The 21,961-nt window shown below is 38.0% G+C and overlaps 1 protein-coding gene across 1 annotated transcript in view; it reads left to right on the top strand.

Annotated features, from left to right (window-relative positions):
* Positions 1 to 21,961, top strand: part of PDGFC (platelet derived growth factor C) — a 157,712-nt gene that overhangs the window by 62,360 nt on the left and 73,391 nt on the right. Inside the window, exon 3 of the mRNA XM_014943005.1 lies at positions 12,307 to 12,325. Coding sequence (XP_014798491.1) covers positions 12,307 to 12,325 — 19 coding nt within the window. The remainder of the gene's footprint in view (positions 1 to 12,306; positions 12,326 to 21,961) is intronic.

Below are 21,961 nucleotides of genomic sequence, written 5' to 3' on the forward strand. Positions count from 1 at the left end.
TCAGTGGCCTCCCCCAACCCCAAAACGGGATTGATTTCCTCTCCCATTAATCTCTAAACAGCTTTTATTCACTAAAATTCAAGCTAATATACATGAGCGCACTTCAAAGTTCTCTCTATTTTGGGAAAAATTGAAATGGTGACTTCGGGCAGTTTTAACAGGTGCAGTAGCTCCAGGAAAGCTTTAAGCTTCCCTAACTTGCATGTTTGTTCCCACAAACCTGCTTTCTCCTGCTCCATGTGCTGCTCAGAATTGGTCCTGAGTCAGTTAGCAGACCACCACACCACTCTTAGTTTAGTTTTCTAATGTAGGTTTATTTTAACTGTTCTGTTTAGCATTGTGAGGTTTGTCTGTTGAAAGCTCTTTGGGAGCTCCAGTAGAATGGTAATTAAGGAAGTCACAAACAAGCAGAAAAGCTCACATAAATGTATTTTTAAATGGGGGGAAGTCACCTTTTTTTTTCTCAGGGTTGCCTCTTACTCTTTGGAGGTTAAGAAAGTTCTGCCCTATTGATTTTTTTTTTTTTAAATATAATTTTAAAGAATGTTAAGCAGATGATGAAAGTTGTGAATGTCATATTTTTTGAGTGATTTGAAATGAATAAAGTTATGTGACCTTACAGAGAATTTAATCTACTTTTAAAGTAGTGGGATATGTCAGCTTTCTTTTTATAAACTGTTGCTTTCAGTGAAGCTGCTGATAGACATTTATGGATCTCATAGTAGGACAAGGATATGTAATCTGAGAGATTACTGGTTTATGTGCTTCCCTTGAGATTCCTGTTAATAGTCAGAATTACCTAGCTTTCTACATTGGTATAAATTTTAGAAATGCAGAATGTGAGACACTCTTCATGAAAGCAAACCCATACACAATTATGCCGTGTTCTCTCAATACCATATTACAGCATCTATTCAAATACCAATGTTTAAACCGTTATCTTCCTAAAGGAAGCAGAGTGGGGAAAATCTAAAATATACCACATTTAGTCAATGCAGTTCAGAACGGTACTTGCACATACAGTTTAGGCAGTACAGGCAGCTGAGCATCTGTTAACCCATCCCTTTCAGATTCGGTAAAGGATGCTGTAGAATATAAGATGGCCAAATATTAAGAAAAGAAAATCATTGGCAACAAGGCACAGTATCTAAAGAACCAACAGCTTTCCTTGCAGTAAAAGTCACATCTGTTGAGGCCTTGGTGCCTAGGGCACCGTGAAAGAATTACAACCTTATTTACTTTAAGCTTATGATACTCTTAACGTTAAGATACAGTTAGAAAAATGCAAAATACTGTGCTGCTGCTCTTGGTGTTCATCCTTGTTTCATGATAAGGCTCATCAAGTTTTCATTAAAATAACATAGAATTGAGCCATTATAGTGGTCACTGCAATTTTGGTAGCCATCATCTGATAGTGCTGGGACTACACATGACCTGAGGAAGCAGGACATCGTCTTTTTCATAGGAAACCAGCAGCAGGGAGAACTTAATCACGTTCAACCTCTCTCTGTGTGCACTGAACCAAGTGTTAGGTACATTTGAGCCACTTGTTGAATGTAGTTACATTAAAATTCACATCATGAGAAATCTTGCCTTAGAGAAACTTGCTCCTGACAGTCCCACTTTCTGACCTGTAAGATTATTTCAGTAATGTTTGAAATCTCAATCCATATAGTTGCTTCATGAAAGCTCAGCAGTAGCTGAACTGATGTGTACAAATGCATTTTTCAAAAGTGATAGTGAAAGTTGCTGCAAATTTAAAATCTGGTTAAGGGTTTATCCCCTTTTCCCAAAGCAAAAATAATTCATATACTTATAATTTTAAAATATTATATATATAAAACATTTTATACAGCTAATAGAAGCACAATCTTTCCAAAAAAAAAAAAGGGAATTAAATAATATAGTTACCGTAAAAAAGTTAAGGTAGTTGTGCATTAATATTTAGAGTGCATTATCTGTCGTATAATATGATTCTTTTACTGTCTGTTAAGTAAGCTGTAATTTTCAACAGAGGAATTTGTGTCAGTATACTCATGAAGATTCCCTGTGTAGGAAACTTAATTGCAAAGTCTATGCCTATAATAGCAACTGTTGATAGTCAGATTTTTTTTTTTTCCTTTTTGCTCTTTTTCAAGATTAGTTGAGTTCATGGTCACTTCGAATAAAGTCTGATGTCACTGTTTTATTATTAAAGTAAGAGTTTCTTGGATACTATCAAGTAATATTACTAAGTTAGTAGTAAAATACATGTGTTGGATTAATGTGGTTGTTTGCTTTTCAGTCTTACGAGCTGTTAACTGGTGGAGAAAAGACATTTAATTTTGCCTTTAAAGCTGTGTGTAATTTACATTATTGTTTATGCTGCATGTGCAAGCACATACATGGATTCAAATCTATCTAAAAATTAGTGGTTCTCTATTTTTGAAATGTGAAGTTTTCTAAACAATGTGGTTAATCATTAATGCTAAGATAGTTTGTGACTAAAACTAGGAGGCTTCGGCGGCTATTTTGACATTGCAGTCAAGTCCACAAAAGTATGCAGAAGGTTTTCAGTCAGAAAGTTTTTTAAATACTTTTACCATACTGTTTCATTTTCAAGACTTAAATTTTTGTGTGTTTTATACTAACTTTAAGTGGAATTATTCACTACAGTTTTTTCCTGTTTTTAAGTTGAATCTGGTTACTGTCTTATTCTGAATCTCCTTGAGATTTAAGAATCTTCTCAGGCTTATTTGAAGATAGTCCTTTCAATAGCCTTTTGAAAAATACATCCACAGTCTCAAAAAGGAAGGGATTAGACATCATTAAGGGTTCAGTGGACCATTCAAATTTAATTTGAACAATTTCAGGTTAACCTACCTCTTACCAGTAAAAGGCTAAGACTGACTTGTAAGACAAATATGACTACTTATAGCAAAGCAGGAGTAATTGAAGTCAACACTGAAGTGACATCTGCCTTCCTCAAACTTCAAAGAAAAACCTTTGTCCTCCTCTCAAGATCTAATAACTGTAAATCAACCCATCTTTCCTATGCTTTTCTCACAACTGCTCACCATGTTTAATTATCATGCAACTGAGTTTAAGGAATTTACCTTGCTTTTTACCTTTTCCATTTACAGATGTGTGATGGTTGTGTGCAGTTTGAGCAAGACTTGGAATGTTGTGAATAGCTCCTTCCATTTTAGAATATATAGAATTCAAGAAAATATATTGAAATATAAATGTAACACTTAAAAGGACAAAATATTTAGTTTCTCTCTAAATGTATTTGTGATTCTAAGGAAAAATTTTGTAGTCTTGCAGATTTTTTTAATACAAACGCGTTAGAGGGATGAGCTGATACTTCTATGTGAAAACAGAAACACTTGGTCTTCGTGAAATGTAATTCTCCTGGTAATTCTGTAATCCTCATCATTGATACATCTGTAGAACAGCTATATTTTTCTTCCTCTGCATGAGGCTGCCAGTGATTTTTAAACTGTGTCTTAAGTTGGTTTGGGGGGTGGAGGGGAAGTGTTTTCAGCTTCCCAAAAAACTATTTGGTTTTATAAAAGATTTCCTGTAGATTCTCGTACTTCATGATTTTACTATAGGTTTTACAACTAATTCCTAAATGTATTTATAGAAGCTAAGCACAGGATGTAACAGACTTCAGATACAGCTTCAGATACTGTACTTCCTAACACTGGAAGTTACATCGGTTTGACCAGTGAGTACAGCCGAAAGATCAGTGGCCTCAGGGAACTTGAGGCACATTGCCAGGATGAGGGTGTGTGAAACACACCTCTGCCCCTTGAGAAACTGCATAATTTAAGGAGGAGAATTTCTTCAAATATAGATGAAATAAAATGAATGAACAACATGGCTGATAACAAAATGAGTCTGGTCTATAGACAAATAGGTCAAGAACTCAACATGGAAACAAGTGGTTTGAAAATCATTGTGTTAAGGACTTTACGTGATGGTATATCATTCAAAACTGTTAACTCTAAACCTTCTAGTGATGCTGTATTTCTGTTCTTTAATTTGTCTGTAACAAACATGTTTCAGCTACTGTGCCTGACCAAAGCAGTCACTCTGAAACTTTTTCCAGCATATTTGTTTTCCTTTCAATATTTGGAGATATGCTCTTTATTTCTTATTTTGGAAAGCTCTGTGATATAAATTCAGTCTTTTGCATAATGCTTTCTTTGTCTGATATGAGGTAAGCAATACAGCAGTGGTGAGGCCACAGCTCTTAAATTAAAAGCTGTATATCACAAATCATGCTGAGAGGTTATATTAGGGGATTAAGGACATGTTTAAACACACACCCGCAAACAGCTCTTCCTGAGAAATTTGAAAACTCTTTTCAGGTAGGTTGCAAACCATCTAAAATAAGATGCAGTGATTGCCACTAATTGCATTTTTTTGGGGACAGAAGTCTTTTTTTTTTTCTTTCTTTCTCAAGTTGCACCAATTTTTCGCTATAACTGGGGGTAAAGGGGAGGGGGGAAGGGAAAACACAATATTCAGCATTTGACACTTTCTGGATTACGTATACATATGTGGTAGCTAGGACAAGGCACACTTCTTGAGACTTCTTTCTTCAGGGATTCTTTCAGGAATTTACAGACACTTGGGGATGATGAGGAAAATTTCAAATATGTGGTCTAGTGACTTGGCTTTCCATTGCATGTCTTTTGAAGAGCTAATGAGAACAGTTTTTCTGCAGAGTGGTGCCTTGCAGACAGAGGAGGTAGAGTTTTCTGAAGCTGTGTCACTGACTTAGCTGGAGGATGTGAGAGTTGTGGGCTCCAGCTGGAGGCGGTGGACGTGACTGGAATGCCCTTGAGGCCAGATTTACCATCCCCAGCTCTGGCCTTCCCTGTTAAATTTAGACAGCAGCTTACGTTCATCCTCTAATTAGTATTTGAAATGGGCGAGTTTACCGCTTGAAGAGCATGGGGTAATGTAGTCATTGCTTATGGTGGAAAGAAGGACTTCAGTAGTTTAGGCTAAGAATGGATGTTTGTGGTCAGGGTGCACAGGCTTGATACATTTGAAAATGGCATGCTGGTCCTTACTGGCTGTTAAGGAAGATGTTTATATTCAGTGGTATTGAATGTGTTTATACCAAATCTGAACTTGGTGCTTCTTGTAACTGTTTAAATTTGAAAGTAAAATAATACATTAACATCCAAAATAACATTTGCTTTCTTCAGTCTCTGGTTTCTGTGACTTCTTAGGGACATGTAGATAAAGTTCTTTAAGAGGAAAAATCTCCTTTTAAGGAGACAAGAAAAATGAGAGAGCACTATTTCCTGTTCATGTTGGCAAAGTTAAGTCTCTTCAGTGTAGCTGGATGGTAGAAGAGGTTTTGGGGTGTTTGGGGTGTTTTTTGTTTTTTTCTAAAGCAATTTGAATCTATGGAGTGCTTCAGCAGGGTTACAAGGACCTAATTTCCACCCTGTGGAATGGTATGTGGGAGTCTTTGGACCAGGATTTTCTGCATTGCTAGTTTTTCCTTCTGAGAAGTTGATACAGGGCTCTGTATGCGCAACTACCAGAGCAGACAGTCTGTTCTGTATAAAAGAAGCTTGTGTATTCCTGAGAATACTTTGAACCCGGGCTCAAATATTAAGTTTGCACAGGAGACCACCGCCCCTATTAGTCAAACACTTGTTGAAAGAGAGGAGTTAAGATTGTTGTCTCCCTTCCCCCATTCGGAGGAGGTTTGAAATAACCTTATCTTCAAAGCTTGGAATAGATTTGAGGCAAACTCTCTGAAGGGCTGTATTTCCATCTACACTATTCTTCAACACCTGCATTCCTCATGTTGCTACCAGTCACTTGGTGCTGCAGAGGCTGTAAGCCCGTGGGATTTATTTTGAATAGGTTTTGCATTAAATAATTTATTTTAAACAACTCTTGGATAAAAATTCTGTAAATATTGATCCAGGACCATCTGCCTGAAATTAATAGGCTATAAATACAGTGTTTTTTATAAACAGATGTTTCTTAGCCTACAGTCTCTCTAGTTAGTTAGTTTTGAGGGCCTTTTCATGTAGAGACAGCTAAAAGTCAGTGAAGGAAGCCGAAGTCATGTGTATCACATTTTGTTTGTAAATTGTATCTGAATTTCTTGTCAACACTGGATGTATTTTTGTGGTTAAGTAATGGGTTTTTATCTTAAACAGCAGGAAATATGTAGTTAGTTATCTGCATCAAACTGAAAGAACAGGCACCCTATCGCCCCTGTCTGGGTAAAAATAAGACCAATCAATTATTTCTTTACTGTTCCTGATCTTCTCTCTCACCAGAAGAAACAACTTAGTGCCTTGACCTTGCAAGAATTATATTCTTATCCTAAGTATAAAACTTAGCAATGGTTGGATGCTCGCTTTGCCATGCGTGGCAGTCTGATATTCAAATTGCTTTATTTAATTCTGAAAGGGAGAAGGCTGGAAAAAGTGGTGGCTCCTGCCTCTCATTTTTTGCTGTGGTAGCCTACTAATCAGGGTATTCATCCAGGAAGGAGGGATGTACTTTTGAGCCCTCCTCAGCTGCTTTTGCATCCCAGAAGATGCCCGACCGTATATAAATGGGAACAGGAGCACTCCTCATCCCTCTTCCTGAGAATGTGCTACAGGCAATAAAGAATGCGACTTTACAGCAACTGGAGGGAGAGCAGAGAAGAACAAGCTTTGCTGTGGGCAAGTATGGAAGATGGCCCCGAGCAAGGGTGAAGAAAACACTCTTTGAAGGGAGCATTTAGGGAGTTTGTATTAAAAACTTAGTAGGCTTCTAACTTTTGTGTTTAATGTATTCTTGTTAGAAAGGTTAGATTGCAAGATATTTCTTTCAAAATAGTCTTATGAAGTCTTGGAGAGTGTCTGGTCACACAGGTTAGCTAAACCAAGCTGTAGCCTGTGTTAGTATCAAAATGCAAATTCATGATTCATTACTGCTAGCAACATAGTATTTTGTCATGTTTTAAATATTTAAATTACTTCACTATATTTATTTTTTTTTTAAAAAAGCATAGTGTGCAGATTGGGTTAATTAAAGATTTTTTGATAATTCAAGACTAGATTGATTTGTGTGCCTTGGAGGAGCAGCAATGTGACTACACAGCTATGTCTCTAACCGGGATACAGTTTAGAAAATGTTATTTACTAACTCAATGTTTATCCTTTTTCTGAGTTTTCCTATGTTAGTGTGCCAAATTATACTGAATAAGGATGAGGTAGTCTTTAATTACAATTTGATCTGAAGCAATTACTAATGTAAAAATCACTATAATCTCTATCCATTACATTAGTCTGTCATTCAGGATAGTGCTTTTGATGATGGAAATGTGGAATATTGGAAGATATTAAAAGAAAAATCTGCAAATAGGCATGTAACTTCTTTTTCAGTAAAATATGAGCATAGGCATGTTCAGAGGTCTATATAGGCCAGTGCTCCCTGTCTGAGCCCTGGTCAAAGGTAAATAGATTGGTAAATATATAAAAAAATAAGCACATATTATCCATGAATTCTCTCCCAGGCTGCAATCATCTGTTATTCAGAGACTTGATGAGGCAGAGGCAGTTTCTTTGCACAGTCCACTTCTATTCTGGTAACATGTCCAGCTTCCCCTTCAATCTGTGTATATTTTCAGCATTCAAAGTACCCTGTTGTAAAAATGTCTACAGGTTACCCATGTATTTTTGTAAAGAATTGCTTTCTTTTGTTTTGAGCCTGCTGGTTGCACCTGTGCTTCCTCCACAGTTGGACCTTTCCCTACTCCCTTTCTCTGTGAAGCTTTGCTATGACAGAGGGACAGAGGCGCCTTTGTCTTGCCTTCTCCAGGCTGAAGAATTATAGATTTTTTAACTTGTTCCTTGAATAGAAGCTATTCCCTGGCTTTGTCATAATTCTTACCTTTTCTAAAACTTTTTGTGACATTGAAACACCCTGGTAAGACTGGAGCCATAGCAGACTCTGGACTCAGCTCGGGGTTGAGAGCCTCAGGACAGGCCACCACGTATGCTTCTCATGTGGGCTGAATGTAGCCTTTATACTGCTGCGGTGGGTTGTCCTTGGCTGGACGTCAGGTGTTCACCAAGCTGCTCTATCCCTCCTCCTCCTCAGCTAGACAGGGGAGAGAAAAATATAATGAAAGGATTGTGGGTTGAGATAAGGACAAGGAGATCACTCACCTATTGCCATCATGGGCAACATAGACTCAACTTGAGGAAATTAATTTATTGCCAATCAAAATCAGAGTAGGGTAATGAGAAATAAAAACTAAATCTTAAAAACACCTTTGCCCCCACCCCTCTGTTCTTCCTGAACTCAATTTCACTCCCCGTTTCTCCACCTTCTCCCCGAGTGGCACCAGGGAATGGGGAATGGGGGTTGTGGTCAGTTCTTCACATGTTGTCTCTGCTATTTTTTCCTCCTTAGGGTGAGGACTCTTCACACTCTTGCCCTGCTCCAGTGTGGGATACCTCCTACAGGAGACAGTCCTCCACAAACTTCTCCAACATGAGTCCTTCCTATGGGCTGCAGTTCTTCATGAACTGCTCCAGCGTGGGGTCCTCCACGGGCTTCAGGTGGCTATCTGCTCCAGCATTACCTTCCATGGGCTGCAGGGGGACAGCCTGCCTCACCATGGTCTTCATCATGGGTTGCAAGCGGTATCTCTGCTCCAGTGCTTGGAACACCTCCTCCCTCTCCTTCACTGACCTCGGTGGCTGCAAAGTTGTTTCTCTCACATATTGTTACTCCTCACGCTGGCTGCTCTTGCACAGATTATTTTTTTTTTTGTCCCTTCTTAAATATGTCCTCACAAAGGCGCTACCACTGTCACTGATGGGTTTGGGCTTGGCCAGCAGCAGGTACATCTTGGAGCTGGCTGGCATTGACTCTGTCGGACATCGGGGAAGCTTCTAGCAGCTTCTCACAGAAGCCACCCCTGTAGCCCCCTTCACTAGTAAAGCCTTGCCACGCCAACCCAATACAATTGGTAAGAACTGTGGTTGTAGAAATGGGAGTACTTGAAGTCCACGAACCCTGTGATCCTCTTAGCTGCCAATGTGGTGTTCCTGTGTCTGGCCCTGCTCTACAGAATTTTTGTTCACTTCCAGCTTAACCTTGGAAGTGTCTGACCTAGTGTGGCCCTTGAGAGGAGGGAGAAAAAAAAAAGTATTCCTAGCATTTTATTTTTTTTCTACAGACATATTTGTCAATCTGGTTGAATGTAGAGATATAAGAGAATGGTTTTTTTTGTGGCTTGTTGGGAAGGATTGTGAGGTTAGTGAGAGTATGTGTTAATTTATGAGGGTTTAATTGTGGAACAGCAAATAGAGGTGCTGTGAAGAGTGAATGTAGGTGTAAAGGTCCTTGAAAGCTTCCTGCTCACTTGGGTGAGAATGGCACTGTAGTGGTAATTTTTGCAGAAGTAAATTATTGTGTTCACAAGACACATGTATTAAAAAGTGGATTTGTGAATGGTTTGTGTGGACTGTTGCGTGGATGTGTTGGCTGGTCCGTTTCTTCAGTCATTCATAGCAGAAAAATCAGTGGAAATGCTTTTCTTGCAGTGCTGGTCCCAGGAGCGATGATCACAGCATGGGTTTTGGGGAAACATGTTCAAAGTTAGAATCATTGACCTCATTTGGCCATCCCACTGAAGGACAGCTTGAATAGCACTATACTTTGTAGTGCTGCAAAATTGGAGTTTCCGTCACTTTTCTCAGCCCTTTCACTAATACAGTATGAATGCATTGAATGTCTGCGGGACGACAGATGCCTTCCTGCTATAATCCTTTAAAGTTACCTCACTTTTTCTTTTTTATGACCAATTTGATTTCAAGGAAGCAGAAATTTAACAAAAGCTTATTGAACAGAATTAAACTCTTCATGTGTTTAATGAAGCGTAGTTTACTATAGCTGCCTCCCTAAGCCAGTTTGTTTTGTCTACCCTTTGGAGTGCTACCCTGTAAAGAAATCTAACACTCTGCAGTTTCCTGTTATTCATTTCATTTAACTTTGGCTATAAATTACCTTTGGCTCTATTACAAAGCTTTCAGAAGATAATCAGAAGAAAACAAGAGTCAGGAAGAAATAATACTGATTTGTTTTTATTCTATAAATCTGCTTTACTGCCAGCGAGCTGGGCACAGCATTGGAAAAGAGAGGAGTCCAAAGAAGGATGCTATTTCTGGTTGGCAGCACACAGGAGTTAATTTAGTATGGTCAGTCTAGAGTGTCGTTCCTCAACCACTACCACCATGTCATCCAAATTAGCAAAGAAAATCTTTGTTATTTTATACTTTTATTGCTATTTTAATTTTTCTTCAGCCCAGTTTTCCTTATTTTCAGTGCCTTTGAGAAGTTGCACGATTACTGGTTCATTGATTACTCCTAACATTGCTTACAGACTCATAAAGTTTGTGTTACCATACAATTATTTTACATTTAATCATTTTTATCTAAGGACACATTCTTGTAGAAAATAACCTGTGAGAATAGTGTCGTAACAATTGCTGGCAGTAAATGTTTGTGGTCATAGTCGTAAATTCAGATATGATACAAGTGATTGGAGGAAATGAGATAAATGGAATTAGAGAAGATAAGTTCAAAAAACTGATTGAGCTGTTGAGTTCTGTAGATCTTTCACTTAGAGTCTACTGGATTTGCACAGAGACTCTGGTCATTGCTAGAGGCTATATGAAATAATAAGTTAATATCTGCCTGTAATGTCACTTTCCAGTTTCTCAACAAAAATTTGAGCATAAAAAGATGACAGCTTATGCAAACTAAGAGTTTTATTATTTCTCTCTCCTACCCCCACTCCTCATTTCAGTTCAAGGAGCTGCACACTTAATGAGACAACAGAGAGAAATAGAGCTCTTTTGTCTCCTTGTGTATACTTTAAAATGTAACTTAATGTTCTCTTTTTGTACTCAGGCCCAGTTAAATACAAAAGCCGTGGAGAGAATGAGCAGAAAAATATAATAACTTAAAAAAAAAAAAAAGGAAAAGCATAATAAGATCACATCACTTTAAAGAAAATTCACTAATATATTTGTTCTTTTGGGTGGAATTGGAGTGGTGGCAGGAAAGGCCGAGTTAGGTACATTCATTTTTTCTGCGGTCTTGCTGAACACCCATTTATACGACCAGCTTTCAGGGAATGTCTTAGTATTGTTAAGTATGTAGGAGTCTTTGGGCTGTTGGGACTGATACAATCGTCCTCTTGTTTCGTTCAAACATTTCTATAGCACTTACATGTATGAATTCTATACAATGTGGGACTTGTCCTCTTTGTCCAAGTTGCAAATGTTTGATGAATGTGGCTGAATCAGTTTTAAGCAGCATGCTCTAGGACATTGTCAGTGCAAGAACATTTCCTTGCTTGCGACTTGCGGTATCGTTTCCAGAGAAAGAGTTCTATTCTTAGAGGGTATCTTTTTGGCACGCTTTCAGAATAACTTTATAACGCTGATGAGCGTGTCAGTTGGCAGAACTGCTCACAATTGCGAGTAAAAGAATGTTGTTTACTTAAAAATTCTGAAAGCTCTAATCTTGAGGCTTCTGTTCACTTTTGCGCTGAATGGATGTAGCAAAACCTGTGTTTAAAATTCCAGAAATCTATTCCAGAGTTTATAAAGGAGGAATTCTGTGGGTGCACATTTTCTTAGACTTCTCTTTCTTCAATGTATATAAATTCTCTTCTGCCTAATTAAATTTGTGGAGCAGATTTGATAATCTCAAAGCTGTTGCATTTCATTAATTATTTTTTAACAGTTTCTTTACTGTTTAGGAGAACTTCACAGAATATCTTGCAGGGTGTGCATGCACATTGCTGAATGAGATAGCATCATCTTAAATGGGAATGACTATCTTGTAATCACAGTTTAAAACATTGGTTTTCTATGAAACATCTTTTTCTAACTTTCTCAGCATTTGGCCACTTGTAAATCCTGTTTGTGCAAAAATAAACAGAATCCTGTTAATACAGGAAATACCATTCCACTGTCATTCACATATCATAATCAATACCTGCCTTTCTTATCAGAGGGATAGGTATATTTATTAATTCCTTTTTATGCAGGATTATAAAGTAGCCACATAAAATATGAAAGTCAAGTCTTTCCCTCTCTCAAATTTTGAGGAAGGGAAAAAAATCAGCCCTAATCTTTGCTGGGAAGGACAAAAACTTCAAATTTTAGTAAATAACTTTATAGTATATTTTTAAAAATGTCATCATTACTGAGATTTTTTAAAATTACTGATATATTTCTTTCTTTGTTTGTTTGTTTCCTTAAGGAATCCTTATACTTTAAAAGTAAGTTTTATACATTTTTTAAAAGTTCAATATTCTTAGAAGGGTCTAAACTGGAGACTAGTTGTAATACCCATGTTGATGCTAACGTTTTGTGTATGGTGCATGTATGCATGCTTAATTAAAAGCACTTCCATGTCCTTAGTTTATTTGGAAAAGCTGAATCAATACTGCTGTATAGAGTTATAAAGGAGGAGAGAGAGTTTAGTTGCAACTTTTAAAAGGAGATGGCCCTAAATTTCTTGCTTACAGCATTTTTTATTACTTTTGAAAAATAAAACACTTGAGTTTTTTCAGGAAGTATAATTTTTCTAAGGACTTCAGATTTCTTTCATGAACATACAATAGTTCCATCAGATTGTCCTTTGTATGGGCAAAAGTTGTAAGATATTATTTATCTTTTTTAATGTAAACAATACTGTTCCATGCATCAGAAAATGCTTTGCTTTCCATTCTGCTCAGTCTGCCTGTGGAGTGAGAAATGGGAACCCTCCACCCCATTCCTGAAAAGAAACTGTGTTTGATGGTTGCTAGTGCATATCATTAATACATTGGCATACATTTTCTGTGTATATACAGCAATCACAACTTTATTGCTAAAAAGGATATCAGGGTAAAAGAATCAATACCCATGATACCTGGCATTTTCAGTACCTTGAGTTTTGGAATTCACTACTTGAACTCTTTGTATGTGGTTTTAAATTCACCTGTTAGAAAATGTGTCTTGTTCTTCTTGTAGTAAAGTTATTCTAATGTTTTTTGATAACACATAAGTTACCAATAACTTCTATTGTTTGTTGTGCTGTTTTGTGTGAAGCATTTATATAATTTGAATTTGAAACCATTTTAAACTTTACAGGATTAATGTCAAAAGTAATCTAGCTCTATATTAATCTTAGACATGTTTTTCTCAGTCATTCAGCACACACAAAACAGTAGCATTTCTGAATGATTCTCTGTTCTGGATTACCCTCAGCGCTCCAGGTAGTTACTATTAAAGAGTACACAGGAAAAGCACCCAACAAAAGATCTGGTCTTACATACCATCGTTTACTTAACCACCAAATGTTGCAGATCTTTGTCCTTGTGCCTGGAGCACTGAGTTTGTTAGGAGCCAGCCTGCATCTGCCTGGAGGTATTGGTAAGATGCGCCGCAGAATGCAGATCAAGAACAGATTTCAAGTGCAACCACGCTTAAGGTTCTGTGTTTGGAGTATTTGGAGTCTGAAGAAATCACTATGTTTTATTTACGAATATGACAAGTCCAGCTTGCAATCCAACCACTTATCAGCTTCACTGAATCATAAAGAAGCTATTGCATGCCATTTATCCTGGAGTCAAACAGTAACTCAGTCTGGAGGGGAACGCTGTAGGTGACCTCACCCAGTCTCCTCCTCTCAGCAAGGCTAAGTTAGGTGAGGCTGCTCAGGTCTTACCCAGTTCTAACAATGGAGATTCACAGCCTGTCTGGGAGCCTGTCCCAGAGCTTGACCACTCTGTGTGACAACTTATCATCCCTGTGTTCATCAGGCCTTGTCCTGCTGTAGCTTGCAACCTCTGGCATTTGTCCTATTGCTTGTGCCCTTGAGTTAAACTGCCTCCTCTGTGCCCTCCCTTTAGACGGTGGAAGACTATGAGATCCTTAACTTTCTCTTCTTCAGGCTAAACAACCAAAGTCCTTCAGTTTTTCCTCCTGCATCATTTGCTGCAAACACTTGCACGCTTTGGGTAGTCCTCCACTGAGCTGCCTCCATGTCTCTCATGCTGGGCACAGGTCTTTTGATGCAGCCTCAGGAGTGATCAGTTCCATCATCTGGTGGCTTGTGCAGAAGGGTGTGTGTTTTAGCCCTTGTTGCCGCAAGGGTGCACTGCTGACTCGTTCATTTTGCTGCCCACCAGGACCCCCAGGACCTTCCCCACAGAGCTGCGCCTTATCAGTGGCTGCCCCTACCTGCCCGGGTCCCTGCAGGCCACTGAATTTCCCTGGGCTGACCCTCAGCAGGCTCCTGAGGGGCTGCTCCTGTAGCCTGTGGAGGTCCCTCTGCGAAGCAGCCTTGCCCTCCAACCTGTACACAGTGTCTCCCTTTTTCTTCTCACATTCAGACATGTTGAGTTTGCATTGCACTACATTACTGGTAAAAACATTAGATAGCATCAGCCTCCATAGGAACTCCTTCAAACCAATGACCTCTACCTTTTGACCCCAATGGTCCAGCCAATTTTTACCTACCTTGTACTCTACCCATCAGTCCGTATTGTCCTCAGCTTGGCTATGAGGAGAAGTGATCAGGTATTTGATGTTGGTGAGTGTTGAAAGCTGAAGTCAAGGTAAATGACATGGGCTGCCATTTGCTCATCCACAGAGCCAGCCACCTCATCACAGAAGATGGGTTGCTCAAGAGCAACTAAGTAGTGGCTTCTGTCTGTCATCTCCTTGCTCTTCTTGTGCCTGGAGGCAGTTTCTGTTGGGACTTGCTCTTTTTGCTGTCTGAGAACTGAAGTGAGACTGCCTGCCATTCCCTGGATCCTCCCTCCTTGCTTATTTTTTTGGCATAACAATCTTAATGCTCTGTTTCTGATGACAGCGAAGTTTGACCTGATAGTTTCAAAGGGTCTCCATAGTGATACCAATGCTTTGTTCCCTAGTGAGCCTCGGTGCTTGTTTCAGATGCAGTTTTATCAGTTGCTATTGTAAACTCTTTGCTCACCCTCTCATGGGATTTTTTGAGATCTGACCATTCTAATTAACTGTTTTGCTGTTTCACTTTTCTGCTACTTTTCAAGAACACTAATACACCAGCAACAGTAGTCCCAGCACTGCTTCTTGAGGGATAACATTTATTGTCTCTTAATTAAAAAACAAAACAAAACAGCAAAAAACCCCAAACAAAACAAACCACCCCCGGAATACATACCTGCACTTCATTTTCTGTATTTTGCTAGTTATTAATCTTTGGGGAAACCACTTCTGGCCTAAGGCACCCTTATAAATCTCATCTAAAAATAATAAAATATAAAGGTTTCTATATAAATTCTATTAAAACAAGAATTTCCATTAAAAACACTTTACTCATTTATGTGCATGCTTTTAGTGTAGATATAAATTTACTTGTATGATTTCATTGACCTTTGTGGTACTAACTACAGTCTTTAACATTAAGCACATGAATAAGTGTTTTCAAAATTGAGGTTGTAAATAATAAGGTGTTTCACAGGGAGAAATGTGTCTCATTGATGTGGTTTTTTGTTTGTTTGTTTTGAGGGATTTTGTAAATTTACAGTTCACATAAATAACTTATTAAAGGCGCCATTAACATACCAAGGCATTGCAACACTGTTTTCTTATTTCAGAATGATCAAAATTAAGAGCACAGAATAATCTTCAAAGAACAAAAACCTGCACTGCCTTTTGCTCATGCTGACTTTAGAGAAATAAGACCTGCAAACAAGGATCCCCTGCTAAATACCAGACTTTTCCCCAGCTGCCCCATGCCTCAATATTAATTTATTTCAGTGCCTTTCAAAGGCATTGTTGGGTGTTATATATATAAAAGTAAAAAGTTTCCAGTACTGTTTGATATTTTTGGTCTAACTGTTCTTTGTCTGTGTTTTGGTCTCCTCTTAATCATTATCTTGTACTGAACTCGTTATGTTACTGGTTTGCCTCTAATGAGTCTGATGTTGGGCTGCCGGTGGAAGCACAATCTGCTTCGCGGACAACTGGCCGTTTTGGGAAATGGCAGTTGTGCTCTGGTGCAGCCTCCTGGAGACCGTATGTTAGAAGATATTTTCATGTTGTCCAGCTAGCTTGCTAATTCTGATCTTGACTGTTAATCTGCTCTGTTTTATAAATGACCCCTAGAAATCTGAGCAAAATAGGGTTAGGAATGTTGAAATAAGATCAGCAGATTTCGTAGCAATTAAAGCATAATTGCTGGAAGGTCAAACTAAACTTCACTTGAGTTGAAGGGGAAAGAGGAGGAGGAGGAGGAGGAGGAGAAGTCTTTAATAGCCAGAATGTTGTCATTAACCTTTCTTTTTGTTGTCCTCTCTTTTTTATAACAGGCTCATTGAAAAATAATTGTTAATTAATGACTTTTGTAAATCAGGTGCATTCAAATTCTTATTCTCTATATTTATGTACTGATTTTTAAAGATAATATCCAGCATGATATCACTCCTTAGAATGGAGTAGTAGTAGCCAGCACCATTATTAATTAGTAGTTATCTTTTTTTTTTTTAAGTAATTGACCAGACCTCAAAAGAAAACAACATAAAATCAAGTGCTGCAGCTCTTACACCTGGCATTCATTCTGCCAGCCCTGTTCCAGTTACAACAAAGTGGATTACACTGTTATTTCCTTTTGTATTGAGAAGAGAGAAAAACAACTATGAAAGTGTCTCCTTTACATAGGATATTAACATCCATTCAGATATGTCCTGGTGTGTTGAAAACTGAGATCTGTGCTGCTTGTAATACAAATTCCTGTGGTGCATAAATTCTGGCATTAGGCTCTGACATTCCAGTCCTTTCTAGACAGTATCATTTGTAGAGAATTGGAAGTTTTTCTTTAAAATTGTGCTTACAAGTAAGACAAAAAAAATAGGTAGAATAAAGTGTTCTTACATAAAACTAGAAGCTCCATTGGCATTAACTTGGATGATCACAGAACTTGAATTTTTCAGAATAGGAATTGGCAAGACAAGGTTGGGATGCATATAAACTGCAAGATCTAATTTTCAATTGTGTATTTTTTTTAGAATTTTAATGTAGATACAGTATTGATTTTAAAATTATTCTGCTATCTAACTAAGTGTTAATTTTATATGAAGGCTGGAGACTTACTAGACAAAACCCAGTCTGCCTTGTGTCACCTCTAAGCACATAACCTTTTTGTAGTGGAAATATTACTTTGGTCAGAAGTAGGATTTCATATGGAAAAATAAAAAAAAATTTAATGCTGTTGAGCCAGCTGGTAGGACCAGGACTATAAGAACTTCTGAATAATGCCATCTGGTGCTCCTCAAGTCTGCCTCAGAAGTATTTGGCAGTTAACTTCATCAGGTCTTTATGTCATTCTCAGATCAGTAGAGTGGAAGAAAATTGGTCTTCCTCCAAAATTCTGTCTTTCAGGATCTCTATCTGTTGCATTTTTTTTCCAGAACTAGTTAAGTAGGATAAAACTTTGTCAGATGTGCCTGCCACTCTGGTAGAAGCTTGGCAAATATGTAAAGATGGTTTTTTTTTAAAAAAAACAAACAACTTCCCCCTTTGAACATGGTGACATAAACAATAAATTATGGGTTTTGCAAGTGGAACACCATCTGAACATACTGTGAAAAAGGTTGTAGAGTAAATCTGTTACTGGCTTTGATAACTTTCATGCAGAAACAAGATTACAAGAAGAGATGGTGCTGGCTCCCTTCCTTTTGCCTTAACAGACTTGCATGGGGTTTGGGAGACTGGTCAATTCCTTGTCCGAGATTTTCCCAGGATTTTCAAACATCCCCATTTTCCCATGAGGAAGGCAGCCCTTTGACTCTGCTAAATGTGAGTAATACTTAGCTCTGCTTCAAGCAGGAGCCCAAGTTTGGCTGCACAATGGTGCGCTCGGTACCTCCTTATCAAGCTTTAAGCAGTGCCCTCCCCCATGAGGAAGGGACCACTCTTCAAAGCAAATGGTTTTTCTCCACAGCCTTGTGCTTAGTGTGGGCGCTCTGGGAGCCTGTGGCCATTGTAATGCTTACACCTATGGAGTCAGGTGGGTAATGCAAGATTGCTTGTTGCAATTGGTGGTGTTCACTCTTGTTTTACCCTGATTCTGTTGTGCCTGGAGTCCCTGCAGAGAGGGAGCTGCTCTGCCCAGCTCGCCACAGGGCTGGGGCACGCGCGGGAACTGCAGAATGAGTTGCTTGAGGATGGATCCAGCGTAGAACAATAATAGAAGGTTTAGAGCTTGTTTATCATCCGTGGTCCTAGAAAGAAAACTTTTTCTTTTTTTTCCTCCCCTCACATTCAGGGTACTTTTGAACTGGTGCTTTTTTTTGTGACTTGAAAGCTCAAAACAGATGAATTACTCCAGTATGAAGCTTACTCTTGGAAGCTTCAGCTGCTGCGGAGCGAATGCCAGCCTGCCTGCTGATGGGCACATCTGTTATATTTTATCTGTTTTGTAATCCAAATCTTTCTGAGACCATTTCTGTCCATATACAGTCAATCCAGTTGCGCCATTAGCGTTTGAGTACAGATGGCAAATGTGCTCATAATAATGTTCCTGACTGTAACTTGAAATCTGCGAGACAAAAGTTGACTCTTACCATTTGTGAGCCATGCAAACACAGAATTATTTTAATTTGTAAGACTTGTGCTGGGCTCCAGGCAGATGTAGTCTGAAAAAATAGTTTTACTCTGAAGACTTTTTTCTTTGAAGATGCTGCTAATTCTGTCTCTGATACTCCTGAGGAGCACATCCCACTAGATTTAATCATTACGAATAATGTGTCATTCTGAGAGCAGTCCCCAGGGAGATGGCAGAAGCTGTCTCTTCGTGCGTCATTTAGACCTTGGTGAGAGTCCTAAGTTGCAAGAGTGATTACAGAAATCAGAGACCTCACAAATAGTAGTGAGAATAAATATTAGGGTAGTATTTAGACTGGAAAAGCTCTCAGATATTTTATACAGACTTTTTAAAAAGTGTATTTACACAATACAGCTATCAAAAATTATGTATATTTATGTATAGTCTGACAGAAAAAAGGAGGTAACAGCAAGACACTAGAATCCTACTAGGTTACCCCCTTTAGAGCATATGAACAGCACCAATGCAGAATAAGACATAAGTATTGTACAATTAAACTTGAAAGTTTGGGGTTTTTTCTGCTGGGAAGTAGTTGGGTGGGTTTTTTGGTTTTTTTTGTTTTTTTAAAAAAAATATAAGCGATCTCTTTATCCAATAGTAATGCAACCAAAAGAGAAATGACATTTGCTGTACAAAGTATCTACTGAGAGTAATTTATCGCTAGCAACAGACATTAGTTAACACTGTAAGTGCCACTATGATTCTGACTAAATAGCACTTCTTAAGTTTGGTTTAATTACTGTAGTGGTAATTATGTGTATTGCAAGCTTCAGCATAAAAGTGACTGATTATATGTCTTTTACAGAGGAGATGAAAAGTGAAAACAAAATAGTTAATTATGACGTAGACTTTTCATAGCTTGCACAGCTGTGCTAAAAGAATGAAGACAGCTGCAAGAATAAGCTTTAAAATTAGTTTATTTAGCTTGCCTGTTCCCTAACCACACACGGTAGCCTGTCCTGGAGAGGAGGCACATGGTACCAAAGTGTTTCATCTTTGTATCTCTTCAAAAGACACCCACAGCACCTTTTTCTTCTTCTAAGTTCATTTAAATGTAGAAATATTAAATACCTGTACACATGCATGTAATCATCCTCCATTCTGATACTGTAAGACATCTATGCTAATATTTCTATAGCATGTAGCTGAGCGTGTAACAAAAATATCTAAAAAAAACCCTTTTGAAAAAAAGACAGTGCGGAGTGTTATTGTTTTATGAGTCATAAATTGAAGTTGACAGGCATTTTTTATATATATTCTGTTGTTGACTAGATTTCTATCTTTCTTGAGAGATGAAAGTAGCTTAAATGAGTCTGCTTAAAGAATGTAAAGCAACACGAAGGATTTTTATTTTGGAAAATAACGTTAATCTGGAGAAGACAGGATAATAGAACTCTCCCTTTGTTTGCATTTGTTGAGCCTCTGCTCTTACATGAGAATATCTGCGGCTTTTCCCATGCTTTCTGCAGAAAACTTTTAATTTGTCCATGTAAGTAGAAAACAACACACGTAATGAGATTTATACCTAAATTTTAAAGCAGTCTTAAACATCAGAAATGTTTTAACTTGTAAAATTTTCTAATTAATTATGAAAACTTTGCATTTATTTTCTTATTGATTCATCAAGGCAGGGAGGGAAGAAGGAAAACTGATTGGTGAAAATGTCTTCTAAATTATTCTTTTCTGTTTTCCTAAAAGAAAACAGAGTTTTTTCCTCCTCATGTCAACATTTTTCAAAATTGAAAAGAGGAGGAAATCATAAACATAATGAAATAAGAAGAAAGGGTAAAACATCATCTCTGATATGTTAGAAATTTAAAATCCTGCTTTTGGAAATGGAAGTGGAAAGTATGAGTAATGGGATATGAAAGAGTATAATTTAGGGAGAAAAAAGGCCTTTTATTTAGGATGCACATACTGAAAAGTTTCGCCAGATCTTAACACTTCTGTCAGTGACTGAGTGCAGTTGATACTGAATTGTTATGTCATGTAAAATGTCGTTTTGTTATCAAAAATGAAGAATCAAAAGGCCTAAAATAGTATGGAATGCAATGGATGTTATTTTTGGCATTTTAAAATGGTAAATAATCATGAATACAGAATTTTATGAATGTTGAGTTATATTTTCATGCTTCTGTTTTTTTTTCTGAAATACAATCATCAGTAAACCATTACTTTACAAACTAAATGGGTGCCCATTTTGATAACCTCTTTCATGTAAAAAATATAAACCAGTCTATAATAAATTATGTTGTGGTCAGTTAGCACTTGTTAAGCAGTGTCCTGGAAGGGCACTACCCAGTTTTGTTGCTGTGGTGGGAAAATGAAATGCTCTCAATATCTGTGGAATAGTTTTCCCAGTGGAAAATCTTTGCGATTGAGTGTTGCTGCTAACCCAGTAAAATGATGATCTCACAACGGAAAAAAAAAAAAAATAATAACTTGAGAGAAATTACATCTGTGTTCCTTGCACGGTTGTACTGTGTAGGGACCCATGGAAATGAGAAAATGTAGGTAGTTATTACCCTAGCTGTTTGAGCACTGCGCTGTCAGCCTCTCTTTGTGCTTTGTGACACACATTATTCTTTCTAATTTATTGGAAGCATTTTTTTCTTCTTACATCCCTAGTAATCAAGAGATATATATATCTATCAAAGTTTCCTTAAATTCTCTGATCTTAGCCACTCTTACAGTAGCAGGATACTGCAGTACTCTGTTTGTAGAAATGCTTTCAGTATTTTCTTCCTGTCATCTTAGCCCAATTCTGAGTCTTCAAAACTTCAGTGCAGCTTCAAACTGAGCAACTGGTTTACTGTTCCTTGTGTTCCTGCTCACACCTTTATTATTCAGCCATGTCAGACTGTGCTCAGCTGCTTATTTATGCTAAAATTCTAAAAGACAGTAAAAAATGGGAAGTGGTGATGCAGAGTAGGGCAGCTGGCTCTTGCTGTCTCATGGAGAGTCCCTGCATGATGTCTTGCCCAGAACTGCTCCTGGGTGCCGAGTGTGCTGTAGGCAGGCAGGTGATCCCTCCTGAGCTAGAATTTGGACAGAACTGGGTGCTTTTCCTGGACACATTACTTCCCTGCAGGCACCCTCACAAGCATGATTATTTAGAATTATGTCTAGGATGCTTTTATATGTGTGTGTGTATGTATGTCTATTTGTATATGGTTATGGATGTATATAAAAATAAAGAGTATTTCTTAATTTGCCCAAAGAAATTTACTGGGTTCTGCATCATAATTGGCTGGAAAATGTCTACTGCTTGCTTCCGCTC

Source organism: Calidris pugnax, unplaced genomic scaffold (genome assembly GCF_001431845.1).
Source record: "Calidris pugnax isolate Ruff unplaced genomic scaffold, ASM143184v1 scaffold15, whole genome shotgun sequence".
Taxonomy (NCBI): domain Eukaryota; kingdom Metazoa; phylum Chordata; class Aves; order Charadriiformes; family Scolopacidae; genus Calidris; species Calidris pugnax.